At 33.9% G+C, this 26,077-nt stretch overlaps 1 protein-coding gene and 1 long non-coding RNA gene across 3 annotated transcripts in view; one reads left to right on the top strand and one right to left on the bottom strand.

Moving 5' to 3' along the window:
- Positions 1-26,077, bottom strand: part of mybpc3 (myosin binding protein C3) — a 61,099-nt gene that overhangs the window by 34,521 nt on the left and 501 nt on the right. Inside the window, exons 2-15 of one of the 2 annotated variants that reach the window (NM_001044349.2) lie at positions 20,282-20,551; positions 18,772-18,942; positions 16,998-17,084; positions 16,776-16,924; positions 16,546-16,663; positions 15,604-15,652; positions 10,098-10,157; positions 8,791-8,793; positions 7,923-7,946; positions 6,491-6,654; positions 3,957-4,089; positions 3,788-3,790; positions 2,571-2,695; positions 2,096-2,201 (exon numbers count right to left, since the gene is read on the bottom strand). In NM_001044349.2, coding sequence (NP_001037814.2) covers positions 2,096-2,201; positions 2,571-2,695; positions 3,788-3,790; positions 3,957-4,089; positions 6,491-6,654; positions 7,923-7,946; positions 8,791-8,793; positions 10,098-10,157; positions 15,604-15,652; positions 16,546-16,663; positions 16,776-16,924; positions 16,998-17,084; positions 18,772-18,942; positions 20,282-20,551 — 1,462 coding nt within the window. The remainder of the gene's footprint in view (positions 1-2,095; positions 2,202-2,570; positions 2,696-3,787; positions 3,791-3,956; positions 4,090-6,490; positions 6,655-7,922; positions 7,947-8,790; positions 8,794-10,097; positions 10,158-15,603; positions 15,653-16,545; positions 16,664-16,775; positions 16,925-16,997; positions 17,085-18,771; positions 18,943-20,281; positions 20,552-26,077) is intronic. The other variant, XM_073906621.1, reaches the window with a different exon arrangement.
- LOC141375385 (uncharacterized) lies at positions 4,899-12,243 on the top strand. Its single transcript, XR_012383340.1, has 3 exons — positions 4,899-6,716; positions 8,630-8,708; positions 10,109-12,243. It is a non-coding gene; the product is annotated as an uncharacterized lncRNA (long non-coding RNA).

Raw genomic sequence — 26,077 nt, 5'->3', positions numbered from 1 at the left:
TTGAGTTTAGGAAAAAAAAGTCATAAAAAGAGTATAGGAGAGTTTTCAATAAACCAAAATAGATTGACTTTTGATTTCATAGTCTCTTATACAGTAGTTAACTAAAATGCTTGAAAGAACTGGAAAAAGCTACTGAAATGACTTTTGAAACTGGCATGACTTGTGAAACAAACCAGTAAAGACACCTTGAATATCGTATAATAATATACATACAAAAATAAACTAGAAAAGCTCAAGTAAGAGGACTAAGAACACCTTTCACAGACAAGACCTGACCACTAACACAAGAAAGAATCACGAAAACACCTGGGCCCAGTTTTTCAAAACATTTAATCTGGATCAGATTGGTCCAGATTTGCAAATGTTCCAGACACATTTATAGCAGTTTTAAAGGAACATTGGGTTGGATCACTGTGAGCAAATCCTGTTTACCAAATGAAACCAACAGTATAGCCTACTGGCTTAGCGAAGAACAACAGTTAGGCAAAATACCATTGGCCACCAACAGTTATTGTTTGTTTTAATGGTAAGAAACAGAAACACTCAACGAACATCACACTAATCAACAAACATTTTACATTTTTTGATAGTTCTAAGGGCAGCACAGTGGTGCAGTGGGTAGCATGATTGCCTCACAGCAAGAAGGTCGCTGGTTTGAGCCTCGGCTGGGTCAGTTGGCATTTCTGTGTGGAGATTGCATGTTCTCCCCGTGTTTCTGTGGGTTTCCACTGGGTGCTCCAGTTACCCCCACAGTTCAAAGACATGCAGTACAGGTGAATTGAATAAGCTAAATTGGCCGTAGTGTATGGGAATGCAAGAGTGTGTGGGTGTTTCCCAGTGTTGGGCTTGAAGGGCATCCACTGCGTAAAACAAAAGCTGGATGAGTTGTCTAAGCTGAAAATAGAATAAATGAATGATTATTTGTTCTAATACAATACTGCTTTGATATTGTTTTGTCGTTGTTGTTTATCCTATTAGATGTGACATGCTTCATATAGGCTTCAATCATGATAGAATTGCTATATAATCAGTAACCATTAAGTTTGTGATCATTCACTTAAAAAATAAAACTTTTTTATATATTTATTTGAATTAAAAATTACAACTGAATCCACCCTTCTGATGGGATCAGGATAACCCTGTTTTTTTGGATAAAATAGATTCCAATCTAAGTTCAAAGTTTTGAATTACGCAAAGGCCAGGTTTAATCCAAATCAAATGTAAGATTGGATTACATGGTCTGATTTTAATTCAAAACCCCTGTTACTTTTGAAAAACCCATTTCCAAGATTTAATCCAATCTGTGATCGTTGTCTGGTGAAATTATACTAAAAAGTTACAAGGGCAGGAAACAATTCCTGAAATTGAAGAAAAAATAATTTAAATTGATGATGACCATGATGTATATTTATTAATAGCAGCCTCTTGAGTCTAGATTAGTGAACATTATTACTTATACCCAAGTGGGATAAATCAAATTGATGAAGATTTACGTTGATAGATGCTAATCTTTTCTCATGTACTCATAATCTTTTGTTACCAATGCAGTTCAAATTAGGCACACAGAACCACATTATTACACTATTACCCTTGTAATATAAACTGATGAATGATGTTTTGGTTCCAGCAACAGAATCTATTTCGTCATCCACTCATCAAGAGAGGTGCCATAAACTGCCGGTGACTTTCTCATTCCATTCTAGGAAACTTGTGAGGTGCTAAAAGGCTGCTATGACCTTTTCCAGGCACTGATCATTTACAGCCCAGGGTGATATAGAGGCTTGGCCAGAGCTATGGCAGAACCAGCACTCACTCACGAACCACCATCTGTCAGTCAGTGTGACTCACCCAAGCAGCCAAACTCGCTCATAGAGACACATGTGCCATCTACTGGACATCTGAGCAACGCCAGCACTCTGCCACATCCAAGGCAACACATCAAAACTCATTTTCTAGTGTGATTTTTGCCTTTGGTCTTATGAGGTTTGCTACAAACATCTGCTTTTTAAATGTTTAATCACACACCGCTTTTAATCTGTCCTTGAATTTGTGTTACAAAGGGGAAAATGAAGTGCTTTCATATTGACAGACCTACCATTTCACCTGAGCTCCCTCTTCAGACACTTCACACTCAAACTCCACTCGATCTCCTTTCATAGCCATCTGATCCTCAAGGTTGCGTACGATCAGTACAGGAGGCTCTGGGGATACAAAGTGATGGAAAAAATAAATGTTTTATTCTTTTATTTTATAAATTGTTCATACTCCTGGAAAACTCAAACTAAGTTATTTTTTTTCAACAGGCAAGTACTTTTATTACTTCTCATTCATTCATTCATTCATTCATTCATTCATTCATTCATTTTCTTTTCGGCTTAGTCCCATTTTTAATCTGGGGTTTGTTTACATTTTATTTATATTTGAACAAGCACTTTAAATCAGAATTTGACAGGGGTATGAATAATTTCAGGCTTGGCTGTATATATTTGCTAAAATATCTGTCTTAATTATAATATGTGCATTAATTGGAATGTGTATAATTCTAATCTCCATCTATGCAGGTTAATGACCTTTAACAAAGAGCTCAGTGACGGTCTTCTCATCTCCAACCACACACATATAAGCTGCATCATCTGACAGGGAACAGTTGTTGATGGTGAGGAAGCGTTTGTTGCCAACACTCTCGAAGATGTACCTGTGGGGTAAACAAATTAAAATGTCAGTAGCATTTCTAGCTTGGTTCTCTAGATGGAGACAAAGCATCACCGTTGAAGAGACTATACAAACATACAGGAGGAGACTGTATTAATACATGTGAATGTCAGAAATGAACAAAAGACTTATCAAGGGAAAAAAAATCAAATAATTTGTTACTTTTATAAACATATGAAAACAGTCATTTTAAAATTCTGCAGTTTTAGTGGCATTATGAGGAGTCTTTATTGTTGTTTATGGTGTAAAAATGTATTACAAGTTTATTACAATGTTCTTCACTCTAAGAAAAGTTTTCAAGTGGATATTTTTTCCTGAAAGCGTCTTTGTTGAACTTAAAAGTAGGGCTGGGCGATACGGCAAAAATGCAATCTTGATAATTATTTTCCATATTGAACTATAACGATATATATTTCAATATAAGTTGGCAATGCTTTCAGATTTAAAAAATTACCCAACAACGACTGACGCCACAAAATTAGAGGGTCCATTAAATGGCATATTAACATATTTAATAACATATTTAATAATAACAAATTTTTTTAGCCAATATATTTTCGGTGCCCAAATATTTGGTACATCTAATTTCACATTTTAGTTGCATATGTCTGCTGTGTGATTGGCTCCTAGATCAATATAGAGTAAAAAAGTCCAGATCTTATTGTTATTGACATACATTTTATTGCCATTCATTATAATATATATAGTTTATCGGCTTAGCCCTACTCACAATGATTCCTCTATGTCGCTCTCTTTATTTTTAAGAGGCTATATTTAGAGTGGGTTTTATTTAACTAAGGTCACTGGGGATCATTTTTAGGTGACATGCACCAACGGTGCAAGGACCCTCTTGGTATTGCTCCATTTATTTTTCTATTGTTATTTCAGTCTGTCCTTAAACATCTGACAACCTCCGTCCATTGGCACAGTTGACATCTGAGTCCACAGGTCTGCTATGTATTTTTGGAAAACTGTCCTTACATATTCATAGTTGGCGGGCTGTTTGAGACATCTAACCTCACAGACGAGCCCTAAGGACGCTTATCATGTATAAGGGTTCATATTGTGCACTCACTTGCTAGGGTTGACAGTGGAGAGAAGGGAGAGCAGGACATCCACCCACAAGCACAATGATGTCAAAAGGCAAAGAAATAGGTAGATTAAGCAACGACTTTAAAAGAATGCATAATAAATGTAGCTCATGTTTATTATATGTTAATTGTGTATTTTTACCATATACGTACCTTCCAGTTGGGTGTATCTCTTGTCCATTCTTCAGCCATTTAACCTCTGCATCTGGATTGGCCACTTCAATTTCCAGTTTGATCTTGTGTCCCTTTTCGACTTGGTATGCTGGGTCCAGCTTCTTAAGAAATGCTGGGGATAAAAAAGGATGGAAAGCTCAACTGCCATTAGAAAGTTACAGTAGCACTTAATTTTTATTTTTTCAATTTGTCTCTGAATCTAACCTTAAAGGGATAGTTCAACTGAAAAAGGAAAATTTACTCGTTATTTACTCACACATTCCAAACTTTTATGAGTTTCTTTGTTCTGTTGAACACAAAAGAAGATATTTTGAAGAAATTGAGAACCATTGACTTCCATAGCAGGAAAAACAAATACTATGGAAGTCAATGTTTAAAGGTTTTCAGGTTTGTTCAGAATATCTTTGTGCGTGTGTTTTTAACAGAACAAAGAAACTGAAACAGGTTTGAAGGGTGAGTAAATTATGACAGAATTTTCATTTTTGGTGAACTATCCCTTTAATCAACAGTATGTGGTTACTTTGTATAACTCTTAGCTAAGTACAGGCTAAGTACATGTGCTGTAAAACAAAGCACAATTGAATTAAAATAAATGTTTATTTTTTGCTTTTTTGGACTTTGTAGTCTTGTAGAAACACTTTTTTTTTTTTTGAAACTTTTTATTTAAGATTTTTCTATATAATTATTTTACAGAACAACCCCTTCCCCCAAAATTTTTACTCCTTACACACGAGGGGGAAAAGAAATAATGAAATTATAATAATAATAAAAAATAAAGAAGAAAATAAAAAAGTTAAAATAAAAGGTATTGCCATCATAATTACTTTCCAGGGGATACATCTGTACATCAAGTTACATTGTATTGCATAGTAGTTACATCAATTAACAGTCATGTTAAGGTGAGGTTAAGCAATCTCTAAATATACATATCCAAATATGTTGTAATACTTTTCCACCTCCTTAGAAAAATATCAGTTTTCATCTGTAGACATGCAGTCATTTTTTCCATTATATAGACCTGTTTAAGTCTCTGAATCCACTGAGACACTTTTGGAGAACTTTCTTCCATCCAATGTACTGTTATCATTTTTTTTGCAACCAGTAATAATATCCTTAGGACAAATCTTGCTTCCTTATCAAACATCTCTTTGGGCAGTGCTCCCAGTAAACACACAACTGGATCGAGGGGTATTTCCCTATCTAATATATTATCTATTTCTTTTTTAACATTTTTCCAAAACTCTTGAATCGTAGGACAGTCCCAAAAAATGTGGGTATGGTCTCCAATTTTACCACATTTTCTCCAACACAAAGCTACCGATGGTCCTTTTACGTATGTAGAAATTACAAAAGGAGTATTAAAGTATCTCATTTTTACTTTCCAATCAAATTCTTTCCACAATTGACTATTAATTCCTTTATGACATCCTTCACATAACTCAGTCCAGACCAGGCAGACCTCATCCTCGATTATGGTATTTAGTTCTAGTTCCCATTTTTCTTTAACGTGATCAGTATTTTGTACAGTATTATTTAGTAATCTTTTGTATGAATGGGAGACGTGATTTTTAGCTGGAGTGTTTTTTTCTGTAATATTTATGAAGTATTGCTCTATTTTATTTGGTTCTTGCATGATTAGAGCTTTTTCTTTATGGTATGTAATGTCTTATTTGGAAGAACCTATACATATCTTTTGGTGAAATATTAAATTTTTCTTGGAGTTGTGAGAATGATTTAATTTCTTTTCCAACGAATAACTGATTTATTGCTATAAGACCTTTATCTACCCATATTCGAAATCCACCATCCCACACAGATGGGAGAAACTCAATGTTTCCTACTATAGGCATGGCCCTGGATATAGAATCTGGACCCCCAAACATTTTTTTTATTTTATTCCAAATTTTTAGAGTATGTTTTATCCATTGGTTATCTATTTGAATTTTTGGAGCCTGTTTTACATTTATAAAAGGTAGAACGGACAGTGATGTCTCTTTTATTGTGCTTTGTTCAATTTAGACCCATCTTGATTCTTTATTACTTTTAATCCAAGCTACTATTGCGGTTAATTGAGCTGCCCAGTAGTAATATTTTAGATTTGGTAAGCATAAACCTCCTTTATCTTTTGATAAAAGCAATGTTTTATATTTTATCCTAGCTTTCTTTTTCTGCCATATGAATTTTCCAAATATTTTATCTAACGAATTAAATTCTGAGACAGGCACATTTACTGGGAGAGACTGGAACAAAAAAAGAAATCTGGGTAGTATGTTGGAAACACTTTTGAAGAGTGTTTGGAGAAAGAGACATTTACATGAGCATATAACATATTAACGTTTGATGTCGTATATTAGACAGATCGATTTAAAGCTATAAAGCACCTGAAGGTAAGAGAGCAAACTATGCATAATTTCTCTATATAGTCTTTCACTCAGCCCAATTCATAAATGACTTGATATGAAATGTTAAATATTGTAATGGATTACGTTTGCACTTAACAAGTTACTCCAAACCTGCACTTTTCTTTTCTTCCTTTTTCATTTTTTTGAGTCTCTTAAGCATCCCCCGCAGGTCTGTGATGCCATACTGGAAGGCGATCTTTTCATACTCTGATGGAGGAGCTTTCTGAAGGATATCCCATACATCTACGTCTGGCTCTGTGCTCACATGAACAGCTCTGCAAACAGAAGATGGAAACTGATAAGGACAGTTATCACAATGTCTGATTAATCAAGACAGGTAACACTGAGTTCACAATGTGCTAAGTTGGCTAAAGGAAGAATTTAGCAAAAAAATTAAATAAGGATCATTTATTCATTCCTATGTTTTATCAAACCTGTATGATTTTAACTTTGCTTTTTTTGTTTTAATTGTTTTACTTTTATTTATTTGTAAAACTGTATCTCTTTTGATATTCACTCCTTCCTTATTCCCTTTCTACCCTAGCTTACCTTGTATTTATGTAACAGAAAGTTTGTATTAGGAGTTACATTGAATAAAGTAGTTTGTCATTATCCTCCTTGCTGTACTTCGACATGGCATTGGTATTTGCTTGTTCATTTTTAAATTTTTTTTGTCAACACAATGAAAGTCAGTGGGTTCCAAATTAGTGACTCCTTTTGCCTTATAATAACTTGATAATAGGCCAACTTGTTCTGCACAACAACAAAATCCTACAGTTTTAAAATGACATTAATAAATTATGTCAAAATTCTCATTTTGAGTGAACCTTGCAAAAATGAAAAACAATTCACCCAAATGAGAGCAAAACAAGGCCTTCCTCCATTGACCACCCTTAATGTTGTAAATAGATTTGGTAATATATGAACGCAGTGAGAAAACCTTTATAAAGCAAATGCTTAATTTGGATTTATCATGCATTAAGTGTATGGATATTGTGGGCTAATCTGCATGCCATTATGTGCAGTAGTATTATCAATAAGTTGTATATTAAATAACATTTATGTCACATTAAATAATATTTGTGTTTAAGAATATCCCACAGTTTTAGTCACTGGTATACTGCTGCAGGTGCCCAAAACTTGCCATTTTTTCCACACGCTGTATACGTGTTTTTCATTTTTTGAAATCTGATCAAAATATCTGTGACTTTAAACTAATAAAAACTTGTGCTACAGTTCTACAGATATTTTCCATAGATGTTGAAAACTATGAGCATATTAAATGTCATTTTAGGCATATTATTTATTAAATTTTGTAGCTTGTTTACAATAGCAGATAATAATTCAATGTCAAGTAAATAATAATAATGTTATATATTAATATATATATATATATATATATATATATATATATATATATATATATATATATATATATATATATATATATATATATATATATATATATATATATATATATATATATATATATATATATATATATATAATAATTTATTTATATGTGATTAATATTATAACTTACCGCTGGCCCGTTTTTACGAAACTGCTGTACTTATGTAGAGGCAGAACCACAAGCGTCAAGCATGGTAAGACAAACCACATCAGATTATTGCACACTATCATTAGCAATGCAATGTATGAACATCAAGACAATTTTACACACACATTTACAATTCAGAATTATACAGGCACTTAAAACATGCAAAATCTACACTGTTTTCTGCAGAAGGCTTCTCGTCAAACTTAAAAATAAAGGTTCTCTATCAGCATCTTTGGTTTTGTGAAAAATTTTTAACACCAATGGAAATTGGTCATACTATAAAATAATCTTTAGATCCTTAAAATGTTTTTTTTTAATTAGAAAAACAAATGTTTCTTTCATGAACTGTTGACTGAAAGGATATCAGGGGAACCGACCCTTGTTCTTCTATGGCTACCTCAGAACCTTCATTTTTAGCAGTTTGGGAGTTTTTTTTATCCATGTGTATGTTTATTAAACTAACTGAAGTATCAATAATTTTTGTGAACACATGGTGTTTAACTGACATAACTGATTTGCTATGCTGTCGTGTCAGATGCAGTGAATGTGGGATGAATGCAGTGGGATGTAAAACGACAGGAATCGTGACAGTTCTAGGTTTATTAATGTGATTAATTAGGAGTATATGAGTAATGATGGAGTTTGCTAAAAATAATTCAAACGTGGCTCTCTGTCTATCTATTTCCAAGTGGGTGTGCAGTCTGCAGAGTGGAAAAACAGAAGAACTAAAGTTGGCAATCAGTGGCTGATTAGGAGAGAATGATCAAGGTATCGCACAAACAAACACTTGCCAGTACAACACTCAACATTCCATCATGCACAAGCAGGCAGTTCAGTGTGGCTCACTTACTCTCTGAATATGGGAGTGGCAAGGTCATAGAGGTGAAAAAGAAAACAAAATTTTACATAGGTGAGCCTTTGAAAAAAATATTGATAAGGCTTTACTTGAATGAGGTGTTCATAAGACTGTCATGACACAGTTAGAACCATGATTTTTCATAAATGTGAATGATATTTTAAGCATTATTATAGGTATGGATAATGAATGTCTTTTGGTCAGTTATGTCATTTTAAATGCAAATAAGACATTGTTTGTGATGTCTTTGTTATCACAACTTGACATAACCAAACATAACAACCTGTCTTTGTATTTGTTATGACAACTTGACATTACCAAGATAACATGTTATAAATCTGTCATAAACATGACTTTCATTGGGTCACTATAATTGTGTCATAAAATATTTTTATGATGACTTTTATAGCTTTATAACAAAGTCATTTATATTTAATGACATTTAATGATGTTTTAATTACAAATTCAATTTGAATAACTCTAGGCGGGGTCAACAAAAATATTAGGGATGCTGCTAAAAATCTCATGACAATTAACATAACAGACTCTGAGAGATTATCTTTTCTTAGTAGTCGAGTCCATTCATTCGTTCATTTTCTTTTCAGCTTAGTCCCTTTATTAATCCGGGGTCACCACAGCGGAATGAACCACCAACTTATCCTGCACATGTTTTACGCAGTAAGTGCCCTTCCAGCCGCAACCCATCTCTGGGAAACATCCATACACACTCATTCACTCTCATACACTACGGACAATTTTAGCTTACCCAATTCACCCACATGTCTTTGGATTGTGGGGGAAAGCAGAGCAACTAAAGGAAACCCACGCGAACGCAGGAAGAACATGCAAACTCCACACAGAATTGCCAATTGACCCAGCTGAGGCTCAAACCAGTGACCTCCTTGCTGTGAGGCGACAGCACTACCTACTGCGCCACCGCGTCGCCGTAATGTCGAGTTGTGATAACAAAAATACATAAATGAATGAGTGAATGAAACTTATGACAGTTTCATAAGCATGCATAAAATCTCAAATTCCTGATGTTTCATGATTATAAATGTTTTATTACAGTCTCAGGAACACCTACTTAAGTAAAGTGCTGGTAAAATATCTGGATTTAATACACAGTTTATTCATAATGCCATTGTTACAAACTACAACCGAACTAGTTTCAATGGACATAAAGAGCAATTCAGAGCCATAAGAACACTTAATCTTGGAACCATAATCTGTTTTAGGTCTTTTATAAAACTGCAAGTTATAAAATGTCCATTTGTGTATTGAATGAATGTATATCTCACCTCTTTTTCAGTAAAGCACTGAAGTCCAGTTCTCCAGAGTCATCACCTGCATCTGTGCTACTGTATATGAGAAAATGGAATCATGGGCCACAAAACATTAGCACATATGCAAACTTCATTATAAGGTAAAACTTTCAAAACTGGGAAAACCTTTTAACAGCTTTTGTAACATTAAAATGCAATCGTTTATTAAAAATATTTATCGAGTAGTGTGTAAAGTAGCAGAAATATGTTATGTTTGTTGATGCATATGTCAAATGTATAAAACAAATATGGAATAGATATGATTATGGACTCTACCATTCAAATATTTGGGGGAAGATATTTTTGAAAGTTTTATCAAGGCTGTAGTTACTTATAAAAAAGAGATCATTTCAAATGGAAAATAAAAGTAATGCTGGAAATTAGAAATATTATTACTATTTAAAATAACTTTTTGAGGGTAAGCTGAATTGTCAGCCTTTCTCCTGTCTAGCCAACCTCCTGTCTAGTGTATATTATCCTTAAGAAATCATTATGTTTGCTGATTTGGGGCTCAAGAAACACTTTTTATTGTTATAATTGAATTTATTTTCCAACTCAACTGCTTATGTGTTTTTTATTGTTACTGTTGTTGGAGATCATTATACACTCACTGGCCACTTTAATAGGTACACTTTACTAGTAACCCCCTTTTGCCTTCAGAACCGCCTTAATCCTTTGTGGCATGGATTCAACAAAATACTGGAAATATTCCTCAGAGATTTTGGTCCATATTGACATGACAACATCGGTTGTAACAAGTGGTTATTTGAGTTACTGTTGCCTTCCTATCAGCTGGAACCAGTCTGGCCATTCTCCTCTGACCTCTGGCATCAACAAGGCATTTGCGCCCACAGAACTTCCGCTCACTAATTTTTAAAAAATTATTATATGTTGTAGTCTTTACATAATTTGTCTTTAGTAAAAGTCGTTGGTTGTGGGTGAAAATCCCAGTAGATCAGCAGTTTCTGAAATACCAGCCCGGCTGGCACCAACAACCATGCCATGTTCAAAGTCACTTAAATCACCTTTCTTCCCCATTCTATTACTCTGTTTGAACCGCAGCAGATTGGTTTGGCCATGTCTACATGCCTAAATGCATTAGGTTGCTGCCATGTGATTGGCTGATTAAAAATTTGCGTTAATGAGAAGTTGGACAGGTGTTCCTTATAAAGTGGCCAGTAAATGTATGTAAATTCTTTATAGAATTATTTGGTAAGTAGAAAGTTTTTTAATTTTTTTTTAAATTATTATATGTTGTAGTCTTTACATAATTTGTCTTTAGTAAAAGTCTTTATAGTTGCTTTTAATCATGCATCTTTGCATTTTCTTTTCCAAAAAGATTTTGCTGACCTCAAACTTTTGAATGGTAGTATAATACACTGACACACACAGTACAGAATTTATTCTGATTTATAAACAAGCTCATATCGGACAGATGTTTACAGTTTTTCTCAGTTGCTTTGGTGCATTTCTCACTACACTATTTACATTTGCACAACAGTTAATGCATTTCTCAAAACAATTAGTGCAAACTGCAAAACCTAGCTGATAACCTGCAAAAGCACGTCACATGCTCAAAATGGATAGTTCATTCCTCAAAAGCAAGTATTCATGTCAATCAAACTGTCAGTATCAAAATGAAAAGTCCTGACACCATTGTTTATGAACAAGATAGTCAAATGGCTAAGTCATGTTTTCATTATGACAGTTTACTCTCTACATTTTTTCAATGCAAAAAAAAAGCCTGATTTTGGTGACTCTTCCTGAAAATGCTCAAGACAGCACTATAGACTATTTGCACAGCCATTTGAAAACTACATTAAAGTGAGACATCACTGCATTAAGTGAGTTATCTGAGTACAAGACAATAAATATGTATGTTTCACATTTTTACTGCATTTGCTCTTTGCAATCCTAATTTACTCACAGTGTTGTGCAAAATAAAACACACCCTTATTTACAACAAACATAAACTCCCTTTAGGTAGAGCTGTGCACAACTGTAAACAATATTGCAGTACATATTCGAACTGAGCCTGCAACATACATAGGTCTGTAAATCATTCATCAAATTGTTAAATTTTAAAGACATTTTCAGGAAAATAAAGATTTAAATTTGTTTTTATAAAAATTGGTTTGACAGATTTTGACAACTAGTTCACCATTTTTGTATGTAATGACTCAAGTAATGAAATGAAGACTATTAGTTTTATATAGAATGGCTATTCAGCATTTACAAGTTTAGTTCATTTTGACTGACATGACAGAAGCAAATGATAATTTTATAAATAGCAGAGAGTTGTATGAAAGCAATTGATGCTTGTCCAAAAGCATTCACAATTTGTTGAAAAGAATGAGAAACTGCTACTGGGATGTGCACAAATGACTAATTGTTTTGAGAAATGCATTAACTGTTGTGCAAATGTAAATAGTGTAGTGAGAAATGCACCAGAGCGACTGAGAAAAACTGTAAATACTAAAAGATGACAGATGGCACAAACAATACATGCAAACACTTAAACATAAAACATTGTGCTTAACAATAAGTGAAACAGAGTTTCACTACATTGTTTATAAAGCCATTTTGTTTCAAGACACAGAGGATAATAAAAACAAATGCTGAAAAAATCCATAGCAGATCCCTTTTATACACCCAGTTTTAAACACCCAGTCAGCTGTATAGTTAATGTAAGCGATAATATCAATCCTACATTGTAAAAAAAATATCTGTAATTAACAGCTTTTGTATTTTGTGATTCATGTGTGTTTTCCATTTATTTGCTTAGTTGTGAATTGCATTATGGGAACTTGATCTCTGCTCTGTCGACTTTTGATGTTGAAAATTCAACTTGAACAAAGTGACTTTTGTTACAATTTAAGTAGTTTAAAATAATATAATGTATGTGAAATAATATTTTAAGAAATAAGTCTGCAGAACATGTACTGGCAAGGTTTTTAACATAATTTACAACACCAACCTAGACAATATATCACTTTGAACTGTTAAAATGTTAATAAAAGTAACTTATTTGAACTTCAGAAGGTCAAAAGTTGTTGGAAGATAGATCAAGGTCCCATAAATCCATTCAAAACCATAAATAAACAGAAAAATAAAAAACATTAATCACAAAATATGGAATACTACTACTTTATATATTTTTTTACAGAGTAAAGTTTTGATCTGTTAAGCTAGTGGTTTTTTAAAGAAGTTTATGGATGGCAAAAAAACAGACATAATAAAAACAGTCCAGCATTGCTTAAATAGGGAGAGGGCGCAACACGGTATGGAAGAAACAAAAATGTTGTAATAAAGTATGGTAAAGTAGCTTTAAATGAGAACTGCACTGACTTTTACTTTATTAAGACATTTTTGTTTCTTCCATACCATGTTGCGTCTTCTCCCTTTCAAAGCAATGCTGAACAGATCATAACAACAGTCAATGCAGTTCCCATTAAAAGCTACTTTCCCAAAGATCTAAACAGAAATTCCCATAGAAAATATATAAAACATAAATATATATATATATGTATATATATATATATATATATATATATATATATATATATATATATATATATATATATATATATATATATATATATATATATATATATATATATATATATATATGTGTGTGTGTGTGTGTGTGTGTGTGTGTGTGTGTGTGTGTGTGTGTGTGTGTGTGTGTGTGTGTATTTTGTGTGTATGTATATATATATATATATATATATATATATATATATATATATATATATATATATATATATATATATATATATGTGTGTGTGTGTTTGTGTGTGTGTATTCATATATATGTGTGTGTGTGTGTATATTTTGTATATATATATATATATATATATATATATATATATATATATATATATATATATATATATATATATATATATATATATATATATATATATATATATATATGTGTGTGTGTGTTTGTGTGTGTATATATATATGTGTGCGTGTACGTGTGTGTGTGCGTGTGTGTGTGTTTGTGTGTGTGTGTATACACACACAAGTTGAAGTCAGAATTATTTGACCCCTTTTGAATTATTTTTTTTTTTAAATATTTCCCAAATGATGTTTATTAGAGCAATGAAATTTTCACAGAATGTGTGATAATATTTTTTCTTCTGAAGAAAGCCTAATTTGTTTTATATCTGTTGCAATAAAAGCTGTATAGAAGTGTCTTGAAAAACATCTAGTCAAATATTATTTACTGTCATCATGGCAAAGATAAAATAAATCAGTTATTAGAGATTAGTTATTAAAACTCATGGGGTAATTTAGGGGGGCTAATAAATCTGACTTCAACTCTATGTTATTTATCTGTGTATATGTCACGCATTTTTACGATTTTAGAGTTTACATATTGGAAAGAAATAGCTGCCCGCAGACATTGCAAATATGAGAGAACAGGTTTTACTTGAAAGAGACTTTGCTGTAACCTGTGATGAACCAGTCTTTCTCACCATATTTAGCAGATTATCATTACATGAAGAGAAACAACAGAAGAAGCACATCACTCAAAGTTTGCGCAGCTGGTTCCACTGATTTTGTCAAGGTGTCAGACCCAGTTGAGTGCATGAAGAGATTTGGCGTGTTATTATTCAAATAACCAAAATTATTGCAAAACAGTCACGCGGATGGTGCAGTTTCTGATTAAACCACTGCCGATGTTATTAGTGCGATCCTCTAATTTGCTCACTCTTAATCAGTGTCTGCGTTTGAAAAGATCAGTGGACAGGGAAATCATATTCACTTTTAGGCTCCCCTGACACTGATAGACTAGTAATGAGTGTTGGGAAATTGCCTTTCTCACCACAAAAAAAAAAAGAAAAAAACATAGAAAAGAGACGGAGGACGAGAACAGAAAGGAAATGAGAGTTTGCAAAGAGATCCTTGGAGAGTGAGTCATAAAGCGTCAGCAATGACTAATATCACTCTCCTTAGATGTTGGCACACAAAGGGAGAAGATTGAAAAGGACAGAAAGAAAAGGGCAAGCTATAACCAACGACTGACACTGATGGACAATGAAAGAGGACGCTGTGCACTTTTTCTGATGGTAAATTAGAAAGTTTGGTTGATCGAAAACTGTGTGAATATATCCCCTGCTTGCTGCTGCTGCAAACCCTATAGATACCTGCCAGGTTCTCCCATCTTCTTCTTACCACCTGCACTGGTGCTCCTGGGTAATCAGCAGTTCCATAAAGGGTTAATGCAATATAAATGAAAAACTTCAAATCCCACATATGGACTCAAACGCTCTCTCTATATGAACACACTTGAATCTACACACATAATCATGTCTACATGCAAAATATTGTCATCAGATCCCAAAAAAGCAAGCAAAGAAATCAGGTTCACATGTTGTTGAACTAGCACCGCAGACCTGCATGAGCAATAATAACCTTTATATTTCTATGCAAAAATTGTTATATCAAATATATAAATGAAATAAATACTCACGTGCGTCTAAATGCAGTGCGAATATCAAACCCTTCTGTTGTACGAGCCTCTGGAGTGGAATGTACACAATGAAAAAGCATACATCATTTAGCTATCAGTTAAGATTATTTCAAGAATTCCAAGTATAAAATTCACCTTTATTTTATTCTTCTAAATCAGGGGTGTCCAAACTCAGAGCTGGAGGGCCGCTGTCCTGCAAAGTTTAACTCATCTGCCTGGAAATTTCCAGTATATCTAGAAAGAGCTTTATCAGCTGGTTCAGATGTGTTAAATTGAGGTTGGAACTACAACATGTAGAATGCTGGCCCTCCAGGAATGAGCTTGGGCACCCCTGCTCTAAATTAAGTGAATTTAAATGGATGGATGGATGGATGGATGGATGGATGGATGGATGGATGGATGGATGGATGGATAGATGGATAGATAGATAGGTAGATAGATAGATAGATAGATAGATAGATAGATAGATAGATAGATAGATAGATAGATAGATAGATAGATAGATGGATGGATGGATGGATGGATGGATGGATGGATGGATGGATGGATGGATGGATGGATGGATGGATGGATGGATGGATGGATGGATGGATGGATGGATGGATAGATAGATAGATAGATAGATAGATAGATAGATAGATAGATAGATAGATAGATAGATAGATAGATAGATAGATAGATAGATAGATAGATAGATAGATAGATAGATAGATAGATAGATAGATAGATAGATAGATAGATAGACGTTTACAACACTGCAATATATAAAAACACTTTTCCATTTGGAAGTTATTTGGTTTTGATTGAATTATTTAACAGAAAACAAGACTCTCTTTCAGATCTAATTTTGCTTTACTAGTAAATGAACACATTCTGTATGGCTATATATCAAACATGCATATTCTTGTATACATTTTGTCAGGCCTATGATCTGAGTCTTACCATGTACTATGAGGTCAAAATTACAGCTGTCAAACTTGTCTCTAGATGACACCTCACAGCGATAGGCTCCGGCAAAGTTGGCTTTAGCTGCAATGATATGCATCTCAAATGTGTACACCTGAATACAAAAAAAATTAGAAAAAAGTTTGTCACTTATTTTTGATTTCACGTTCTGAAGATATTGAGGAAATATAATAGTTTAGTTTAAATCTGTTTTCCTGTGGTCAGACCTTAGTGTTGCGGTCATAGTGCTCTTTGAGCTGCAGGTGCTTTCCTGACTTGCTGGCCAGATCCATCCACTTTCCTTTGAACCATTTCACCGTGGGCTTCTTCAGCAGAGACTCACCACACACCCGAGCAATGAAAATAATGTTTTCACCTAAATGGGAAGAAAAGATTGTAAGTTTTTCCATTTGTATTCACTTTCAGTTTCTAGATGGACTGTCACTCACCAACATTCACCTCCCCGCTGTGAGGTTTCTCAGTGAAGAGTCCTGTAAGGTCCTGCCTTGTGTCAGGCTGATGACTCTCAGGCAGAGCTTAAAAACAAATAGCAAAACAGGTTTGAAATTCATCTGAGAATTTAAAACTTTGCGATGTCAAATATAAAGTATAGTGACACATTCAGAACATACATAACTAGATCAAAGCAAAATATTTAACCAATAATTCATTCATTCAATAATTATTCATACATTTAGCCTTAGTCCCTGACTTTCAGGGGCATAAAGCTGCTAATGGAATTCAGAAATGCTTCTTTTTAACGACAACAGATGTTATTAAGTGAACTACAGCCAGTTGATTAATATACTCTATACTCGCATCATTATTTTTTCCCCTTTTGTTTAGAGGCAAAATAATTTCTAAGTTATATATATATATATATATATATTCATACACACACACAAACACACACACACACACACATATATATATATATATATATATATATATATATATATATATATATATATATATATATATATATATATATATATATATATATATATATATATATATATATATATATATATATATATATATATATATATATATATATATATATATATATATATATATATATATATATATATATTTTCAGAATGCTTTTTAGATTAAATATGTGTGCGCGCATTCTTATGAATAAAAACAACAACAACAACAAAAAATGCAAGAAAATTTACATCAAGAAGAAAACAGTAGTTAAGAAAGCTAATAAAGGGTGTTTTGACTTCAGGAAAGTTATTAGTTCCCTTCCTTTGGTCCAGAATTTTTTAACACCAGATCTTTGATTCTAAATTTGGTGTGGTTTGCTTTCACACTAATATTTTTACAAATGAACCAGAAATTGTAAACAAAAGTACACATGCTAAAGTCAGCCATCTATTTAGATGAAATTTGCTTTTTGGCTTTGTATTTGCTGTGCAACTATCATCTGCACTGTCCAAAAGAACTGCCTATGACAGACTCTAACTGTAGCTTTGAGGACCCATTCAAATATTGCAGCTTTTGCTCTTATACACACTGTAAAAACAGTCAGCTTTATCATATAGTGTAGTTAACCCAACATTGACTGAAAGTTATCTCTACTCTACTGAAAAGAGTTTTGAACTGTTTTGAAGGTTTTGACTTAATTAAATACCTCATTACTTCACTTAAATGGAGTAAGTTTACAGTACTTATAGATTATCTTTTTTTAACTCAAAAGGTTTGTAGCAATCGGTTTCCTCAAACGGTTTAAGTCGTCTTAATTTATTGGGTTTTACAGTACTCAGTTGGTTTGAGTTCTCTTCATTTATTGGGTTTTACTGTGCTCAAATTGCTTCTTTTACTTGAATAGAGTGAGTTCACAGTACTCATTTGGATTAGTTTTTGAATTTTTAGATGGTTTAAATGGTTTATTGCAATCGGTTTTTATCAAATAGTTTGAGTTACCTTAACTTTTTGGGTTTTACAGTGCAGTATATTCTCTGTTTCAAATGTAGATGTGCACAAATAGAGTGCAACATGGTTGGTTGTAACACATTTCGGTTATAACGGTAGACTGGTTACCAAACACAGAAAAGCCGAATAAAGTTTCACACCAAAGTGAAACAAACTTGAGTTTGATCCAACCAAACTAAACAAGACAGGTGTGAATACATCCAATGTTATCAAAGATGTGGATATGTTTGCACAAGTGAGAACATGAGTAAACTTTGACTCTGTGTGTGTTTTTGTATCCACCTTCAGGTGCGACTCCATCCGATGGCGGTCCAGTGCTTTCTGGTGCTGAGTTTTCAGTTGGGGCTGGTGGAGGCTCTTTGGGCTCAGGTTTGGATTCTTCAGGTTTAGATTCTTCAGGTTTATGTTCCACTGCTGCAGGATCCGGGGATTTGGCTTTTTCCACTCCCTTTACTGCAAAAGTGCAAAAATCCTTAAAATGACTATCCGACAACATGCGATAAACAATCAGTCATGTGGCTCAGAGAAGTTTCACTTTTGACAGCTGATGAATAATAAAACAAGTCCCTGTAGCCATACATTACTAATACTTTATTTAAAAACTATCTGGACCCAAGTAAAAATCAAACCCTTTAGGGGCTCTAGAGGATAGTGATTTAAACTTAAAGTTGAACTTTGTTACAAAATTCAGAGGCTTACATTTTTCACATGAAATACCCTCAAAGACATTTTCAGTCTATTAATGAACATGATTGTGCTTGTAATGGTTTTCTCTTGGATCCTTTTCTGCTTTGATATTGCTCTCTTTGCAAATCTAATGACCATACAAATTAGGACTCAGTCTTGCTTTCATCCTCTGTTGTGCTTTGAAAAATAGCTCTAAATACTGAATGTATAAATATAGACCTATGCTGAATTGGTAGATGCTTGAAGCTCTCCAAGCAGCGAACAATATACCGAATTATGTCTACAGCAGCAATGGATTATATGAACAATTGACCAAATTTAATTAAGTAAATCTCACTGTAAAAACTGTGCAATTCCTTCATGTCAAAACAACTTGATCGAGTCTGTTTCCCAACCCTGTTCCTGAACGCACACCAAAAGTAGACATTTTCAACCTCTCCCTAATCAAACACATTTGAATTATCTCATCAGAACATTAGAAGAGACTCCAACACCTGAAATGAATGGGTCAAATAAGGGATGTACTGTTAGTGTGCCCCCAGGAACAGGGTTGGGAAACACTGGATTAAGTTAACATCATTGTTTTTACAAATTTAAGTTGAATGAACGTAATACCCCCTTAAGTATTGCTTTTTAACTCATTTTAAAAAAGTAAATTAAACAAGTAGCAAAAGTTAAAAAGCTTTTTTTCTTCTTAAACAGATGTCTTTTTGTACAAGTATAATTGTGTTCAATTTGTTTAGTTTGACAGCTATATTTTAGTGCGACCACCTAATCTGAATATATCAGGCTAGCTAATCATGTATTTAATTTATTTTGCACAATGCAGGAACAAAAGCTCTATGAATTGACACTAAAAGGCAAATGTTCAAAGTTCTAGTAAGTTTCTGAGAAAACAGCAAGCTGAAAAAAAACTTATAAATAGTGATAACATGCTCTGAGAAAGGTGCTTGAAAAAACAAACCTTTGTGACTAAAAGGTAAAGTAAGACGTAAAAAATGTAAGGAGAACTGGTTATGGTGCTCTGTGACTTTTACAAACAAACCAATGGTGGGGAGAAGGTGAAGTAGATGCAGGAATACGTCGCCATCCAAAAATCACCCACCTTCTGATTCTTTTATCTTTAATTCAAATTTGACCTTTGACATCCCAGCAATAACAGCATATCCCACTGCATCCTCCTGGATGATATTATTTATAGTGAGAGAATGCTTATTGTCCTCTGCTGAGATGGTGTATTTGTGACTGGGTAAGATGTCCTTGGATTCTCGCTGCCATTTCACTTTTACACCTGGCTTCTCAGTTTCAGCTTCAAATATGACTCTTGCCCCAATCTCAGCAGTCTGGGACTTTGGTTTCTTGCTGAAAGCTGAGACTGAAGGAGTGAGGGAGGTTCAAAAGCAAAGCATGAATTTACCAAACCTTAATCTCAAGATCATTTATATATGACATTTAAACCTTAGTGTGCACCAAACATTTCAAGTCCAGAGGTCTCAGTCTGCTTGTTTGATGTGCATTGATATGCAATCAGAATCAGAATCAAAAGTTTTATTGCCAGGTGTGTTTACACACACGAGGGATTTGTTTTCATAACAGAATTTTCCACAGTGCAACAAATTGACAGTGAAAGAACAAAAATTTAGATAGAAATGTTAAAAATAAGAATCAACACATTTGACAAACACATATACAGTATATTATTATATAAAACATCGTTTGTATGGTTACATTATGTGCAAATTAAATGTTAACTATATGTGTGCTGTTTATAAAAATAAAAAAATAGGTGTATTTGTGTATAAATAGTGTTTGTTCATGCAAATGGCAGCATTCACACTTCACATCGCACTAAAAGAATGATCACACCAGAGTTTGTTTTCACCAAACCATGCACACTCTGGTGCAGCTCTACTGAGATATGAACAAAGACATCTAAACGCCTCCAAAACAGGATATGATGTCAAAACATGCAACCATAATGCTAAAGCATCCATGTTTTTTTCTTGTAATAGTTATGATGTTGCCAAGCACAATTAAATGACGGCAGAAACACATAACAGATCTTCATTTGTGTGTTTGTGACTTTATTCTTGATTTGATATTGAGTCATTTATCATTTGTTTGTTTTGTATCTATACAAATTTAACTAAGCTCTTGAGCGTGAACACTTACTGTACATATGCCTTAAGATTTTGTACCATCAAGTGAGATGTCTCAGATAACAAGTAGATGAATATTTTGTTTTCAAATGAAGGGCAGGAAGTAAAAAACTGAATGGGAGACATGAGGAAAGTCCATATTTTTGCGATTTATACCATATTTCAAAGGAGATATAAATAGATAATAACCACATAAAATGGGTATGGTCCTTATATCATGAAGCGGGCCGAGTTTTCTACTGAACTTAAATATATTGGCCTGCCATCGAGGCGGTACATACTGTATGAGCTATTAGGTTACATGAAAAAACACTAGTGTTAATACTATAGCGGTTGGAAGCATACTACAGACCATTTTGAGGGATGTAAACAATAACAATAGTCCTAACGTATTTGTTTTACATTTTTAATTTCCATGGGTTCTGAGAATCCTAAATGATCCACATATTGATAAACATTGTTAGGACAGCTGTTTTAATGTTAAGATGTAATAGAATTTCCTCTTGTTACAGTTATTAAAACAGTTTGACAACAAGCAGGAAATGTTCATGGCATCACCACATTGAAATGGTCTATATATTGATAATTACTTGTATTGAACTGTCTTAGTAATTATATTGTTGTTGTGGTACGACACATCTGTAGTAACAAACAAATTATTTAATAGGCTTCAGTTTCTATATTTATACACCATCACAATGCACCACAGTTTACACTAACATTACAGTATTTATTACCGTTTACTGTGCTACAGTATTCGGTAGCATTCATTAACAAAGAGCCGTACACCTTATACACTTAACTATGTAGTTCAAAAACATGTTTATTATAAATTACGATAAGTTTTCCCCAAGTGGATATCTTCCAGACATCAGGAAACAACCGATGAAAGCATACAAAAGCCCAGACGCATACTCTACATTACTATTTATTTTTGTAAGGGGGAAAAGTGCTCCACAATAATAACCGTCTAGTTTTGTCAATGAACTTACCACGAACAAACATTCATCGCTGCTGCAAATAGACGTTAACATTACGGTTGTTTATTCCATCAAAATGCTAGTAAAGAGATAAATTATTGCAAAACTAGACAAAGATTTTATTACAACGATTTCATGGCAGGGTTCTCTTGGATTTTGTGTGGTGGTGTTTGTATCTGACTTTTATCAGATACAGTTTCTTGTCCCCCCTTCGTTTATAAGCAAAATCCTTTGGAAGTCTATATAAAAGGCGTTCTGCATTTCTTATTTTGGCCGATTTAAACAATTAGAAACAACATAAACCAGAAACATTTAAATGTTCTGATAGCGATTCCTACATAGAACATTCACTACCTGCCTTCCATCTGAATTTAGCACGTCATTGATAACGTTATGTGAAAACAACCTATAGCGGTGAGGAACAGTAAACGTGAAGGTTCTGGACTGACTTTGTGGCTCTCTGTGAAAACACATTAAATTGAAGCTTACTTACTGATCTAAGGCTTATAAAAGGGATGCTGACTTGTAAAAGCAAGTGGAATAGGAGAGTGTATGTCAGCTGTATAAGTATCTATGTCAAGCTTTAGTTGATCTAGTAACCAGTGTGGTGCTTGTAATTGTGGGCCCTATCATACACCCGGCGCAGTGTGGCGCAAGGCGTGGCGCAATAGTCTTTTGGTAGTTTCAGCTTGGCGCAAGAGTCGTTTTGAGGCAGCAAATGCATTAGCGCTCATTTGTGCGCCCATAGGCGTTCTGGTCTAAAAAGGGAGGCGTTCTGAGGCGGACCGCTGGCGCTTTGCTATTTTGAGAAACTATAATAGGTTTTTCATTAGACCAAAACAAACCCGATCTAAACTCCGACGCACAGTTGCGCCTCGCTTACGCACTACTTAATACGCACAAGAGAGCAATAGGCAAATATCTTTACATATGAAAAAATTTAAATATTAAGGATATATATAGGATATAATAAAAATAGATATAGGACATAAATATAAAGGATTAAAATATTACAAAACATATTATTTTCTAGCCTACATAAATATGAAAAATCACTGCTTTTATGTCTTCTTCATCTCGGGAGGCTTTTTCAGTTCATTCATAACAGTTTGCTTTTGTATAATGTTATTATTATTAGCAGTATTATTTATTATTTCCAAATTTATATTTGTTTTATTAAAAACAAGCTTAGATTTGCCCACCTGCAGGTTTTAGACCATATGGGGCACAGCATGTGTTTTAGGATATAACTCAGGTTTTTGAGCACATTTTGTTATTATTGTTTATTTATTCGTTTGCTGGAAATTATAACTGAATTTAGAAATAGTTTTGAAACGAATATTTGTGCTTAACAAACGCAATTATTTATTTATAGACTAATTGATGTCTGTGCGTAAAGGTTTCCCTATCCAAGAGTGAATGTGAAAGTAGTTCCATTATCTCTTATTCTCACGCAGTAGATGCTCTGTTTAACAGTTTTCTGTTAAAAAACTGTTAACTGTTAACTGTTTGCTAGTGAAATGCTCATTTTTTCCACTTAGACTTACTTTGCGTCCTGTAAATAGCGAATGCGCTCTTGGCGCGATGCAGCTGGCTCTTAAAGGGAATGGGAGATGAGACTCTAATTGGTTTATTCTCAAAACACACCTATAACTCATTAAGAAAATAAACTCAACCCTTTTAGACCATGTGCCATGGCGCAAAGCAGGTTTTCCCGTCCTTAAATTAGCAAAAATGTGTTCTGACACGCCCTGAAAGCATTTGCGCCCTGCGTTTTGCGCTCTGCGCATGCACCGTCAAAATAGAGCCCTGTGTCTTAAATCACAAATAGTAGGTATGTAGTTTGTAACTTGGTTTGCAACCATCAAAATAGTATGTTCTAATCATTATTTTAAATGTGTGTAATTCAAATGAAATTTTGATGGACTACATCTGACATTTTGCTTCTGTCATGTGACCTACATCTCCAGTTGCCTTGCTTTATTGTCCATCATAAATTCACAAAGTTAAGTGTCTGTTGTATGAGCACTTAAGAATTTCGCCAGACGTGTTAAGTCAGTTGAGTACTTTTTTGGGGGTACTTTTTCATGATTAGTGTGACATATTACTCAATGCTATTCCTTTTTAAATGCAAATTCTGTAAAAATGTAACAAATATTTGTGACTCGAGTCATACTGAAAAACGTAAAACATAGTTTTTCTAGCATGTGATATCAACTTAAGAAATATTTAGTACACTGTTTTTCTTTTTAACACTTGAAGGCGTTGCTGGAACTTGATCTTCATATCTATTGTTACACACATGCCTTAAATTATTAACTGCTTATTCATTGCTCTTTCTTGTAGTTGGAGTCACACATCTTCAATCACATCGATGCAAATGGTTCAAGCATAAAGCAAGCCAAGCCTCTGCGCTTAAAAATAGAGTGCATGTGCTCTCCATTGAGAACTGCGGTCCACGTCGACACAGCCACAGGTAGCTGCTAGATGGATTAGCTAGGATCTATTTTTGTTGTTGTTATCAAGCACTGGTCACTCTTTTGCCATTTCAGAACCGCTGGTATCTACATTGCCTTTGTTCCACACTACTAATGTCTGGATAGATGCAAGCAGTGACAGTCAACTAATGATGAATATGTGGTAAATATGCTTTGAACTGGAGGCATGAAAGGTAATAATTTTCACAGTCATAACGTGTCAGCCAGCGGTCAGTGGAGATCGTCAATGGGATGGGAAACTTTCTCATGAAGGTGACATGTTTATGTCCGTCACAAAGGTTACATTAGATGCTGATGGTTGGCGTCCAAATATTGACATCCTGGTGTGTCTAACACTCAAGAGTATTTAAAACAAAATCTGCCATCTGTTAAATCAAATTAAACTATCTTTGAGAGGTGTAAAGATGCCTTAAGTCTAGACTATAGCAATCATTCTCAACTTATTGGACCTGCTTTGTTCATATATACCCTATATGATGGTATATGAACCACTGGTATTTTGGTAGCCATGAAAATAAACAAGTATGTCATGGTGACTTCATTGGTTTTAAATCATTTTTAGACTTCTTGGGGTTCCTCTGGAAGCTTGCAGAGGCCCTCTATTTGGCCCCTGGTTTAGAACCGCTGGTTTAGAGCCTCTGAAATCCACCAATAGGGAAGAGAAAGTGTGAAGCTAAAATGACTACATGGATTTGGTTACTACCACTAAACTTCATTGCTTAATGCCGAAAAGTGATGCAACAGCATTGTTAGCATGCTCTTGGTCTTAGCGAATATCGCCACAGTCGGCTGTCACGAAACAGGTGGCATCACATTATTGCAATCTTTTAATTCCTGCGTAGGCAGGGTTATTTTCTCTGCACTTTTGGAAAAAAGCCCTTCAGCCCACGGCCATTATTCTATCACGTAAGCTTAGATACGATTTAGCAGTTTATACTAAGGATACTTTCAGTTTAAGTAGTTGCATGTTACAATTAAACACCTAATAATATTAATTACATATTAGATATAAGGTTGCACTATAATTTACAGTATATGTCTTACTGTGTACTTAAAGGTACGTAAATTAGTGGGTCATGCAAGGTACCATGGAATCAGGGGTAGGTTTAGAAATAGTGCCGAGTTATAGTACCCAGTTTTGTAATAACTAGTATAAGTATGCAGTATGTAATGTTTATATGCAAAACAGGACTGTAAAATAAAGTGCTAAGAATAGGGTTTGATTTAATGTTAGTGGCTTGTAATCACACAAAATTAGCTGTTT

Source organism: Danio rerio, chromosome 7, assembly GCF_049306965.1.
Source record: "Danio rerio strain Tuebingen ecotype United States chromosome 7, GRCz12tu, whole genome shotgun sequence".
NCBI lineage: Eukaryota > Metazoa > Chordata > Actinopteri > Cypriniformes > Danionidae > Danio > Danio rerio.
This window is presented reverse-complemented; position numbering and strand designations above follow the sequence as displayed.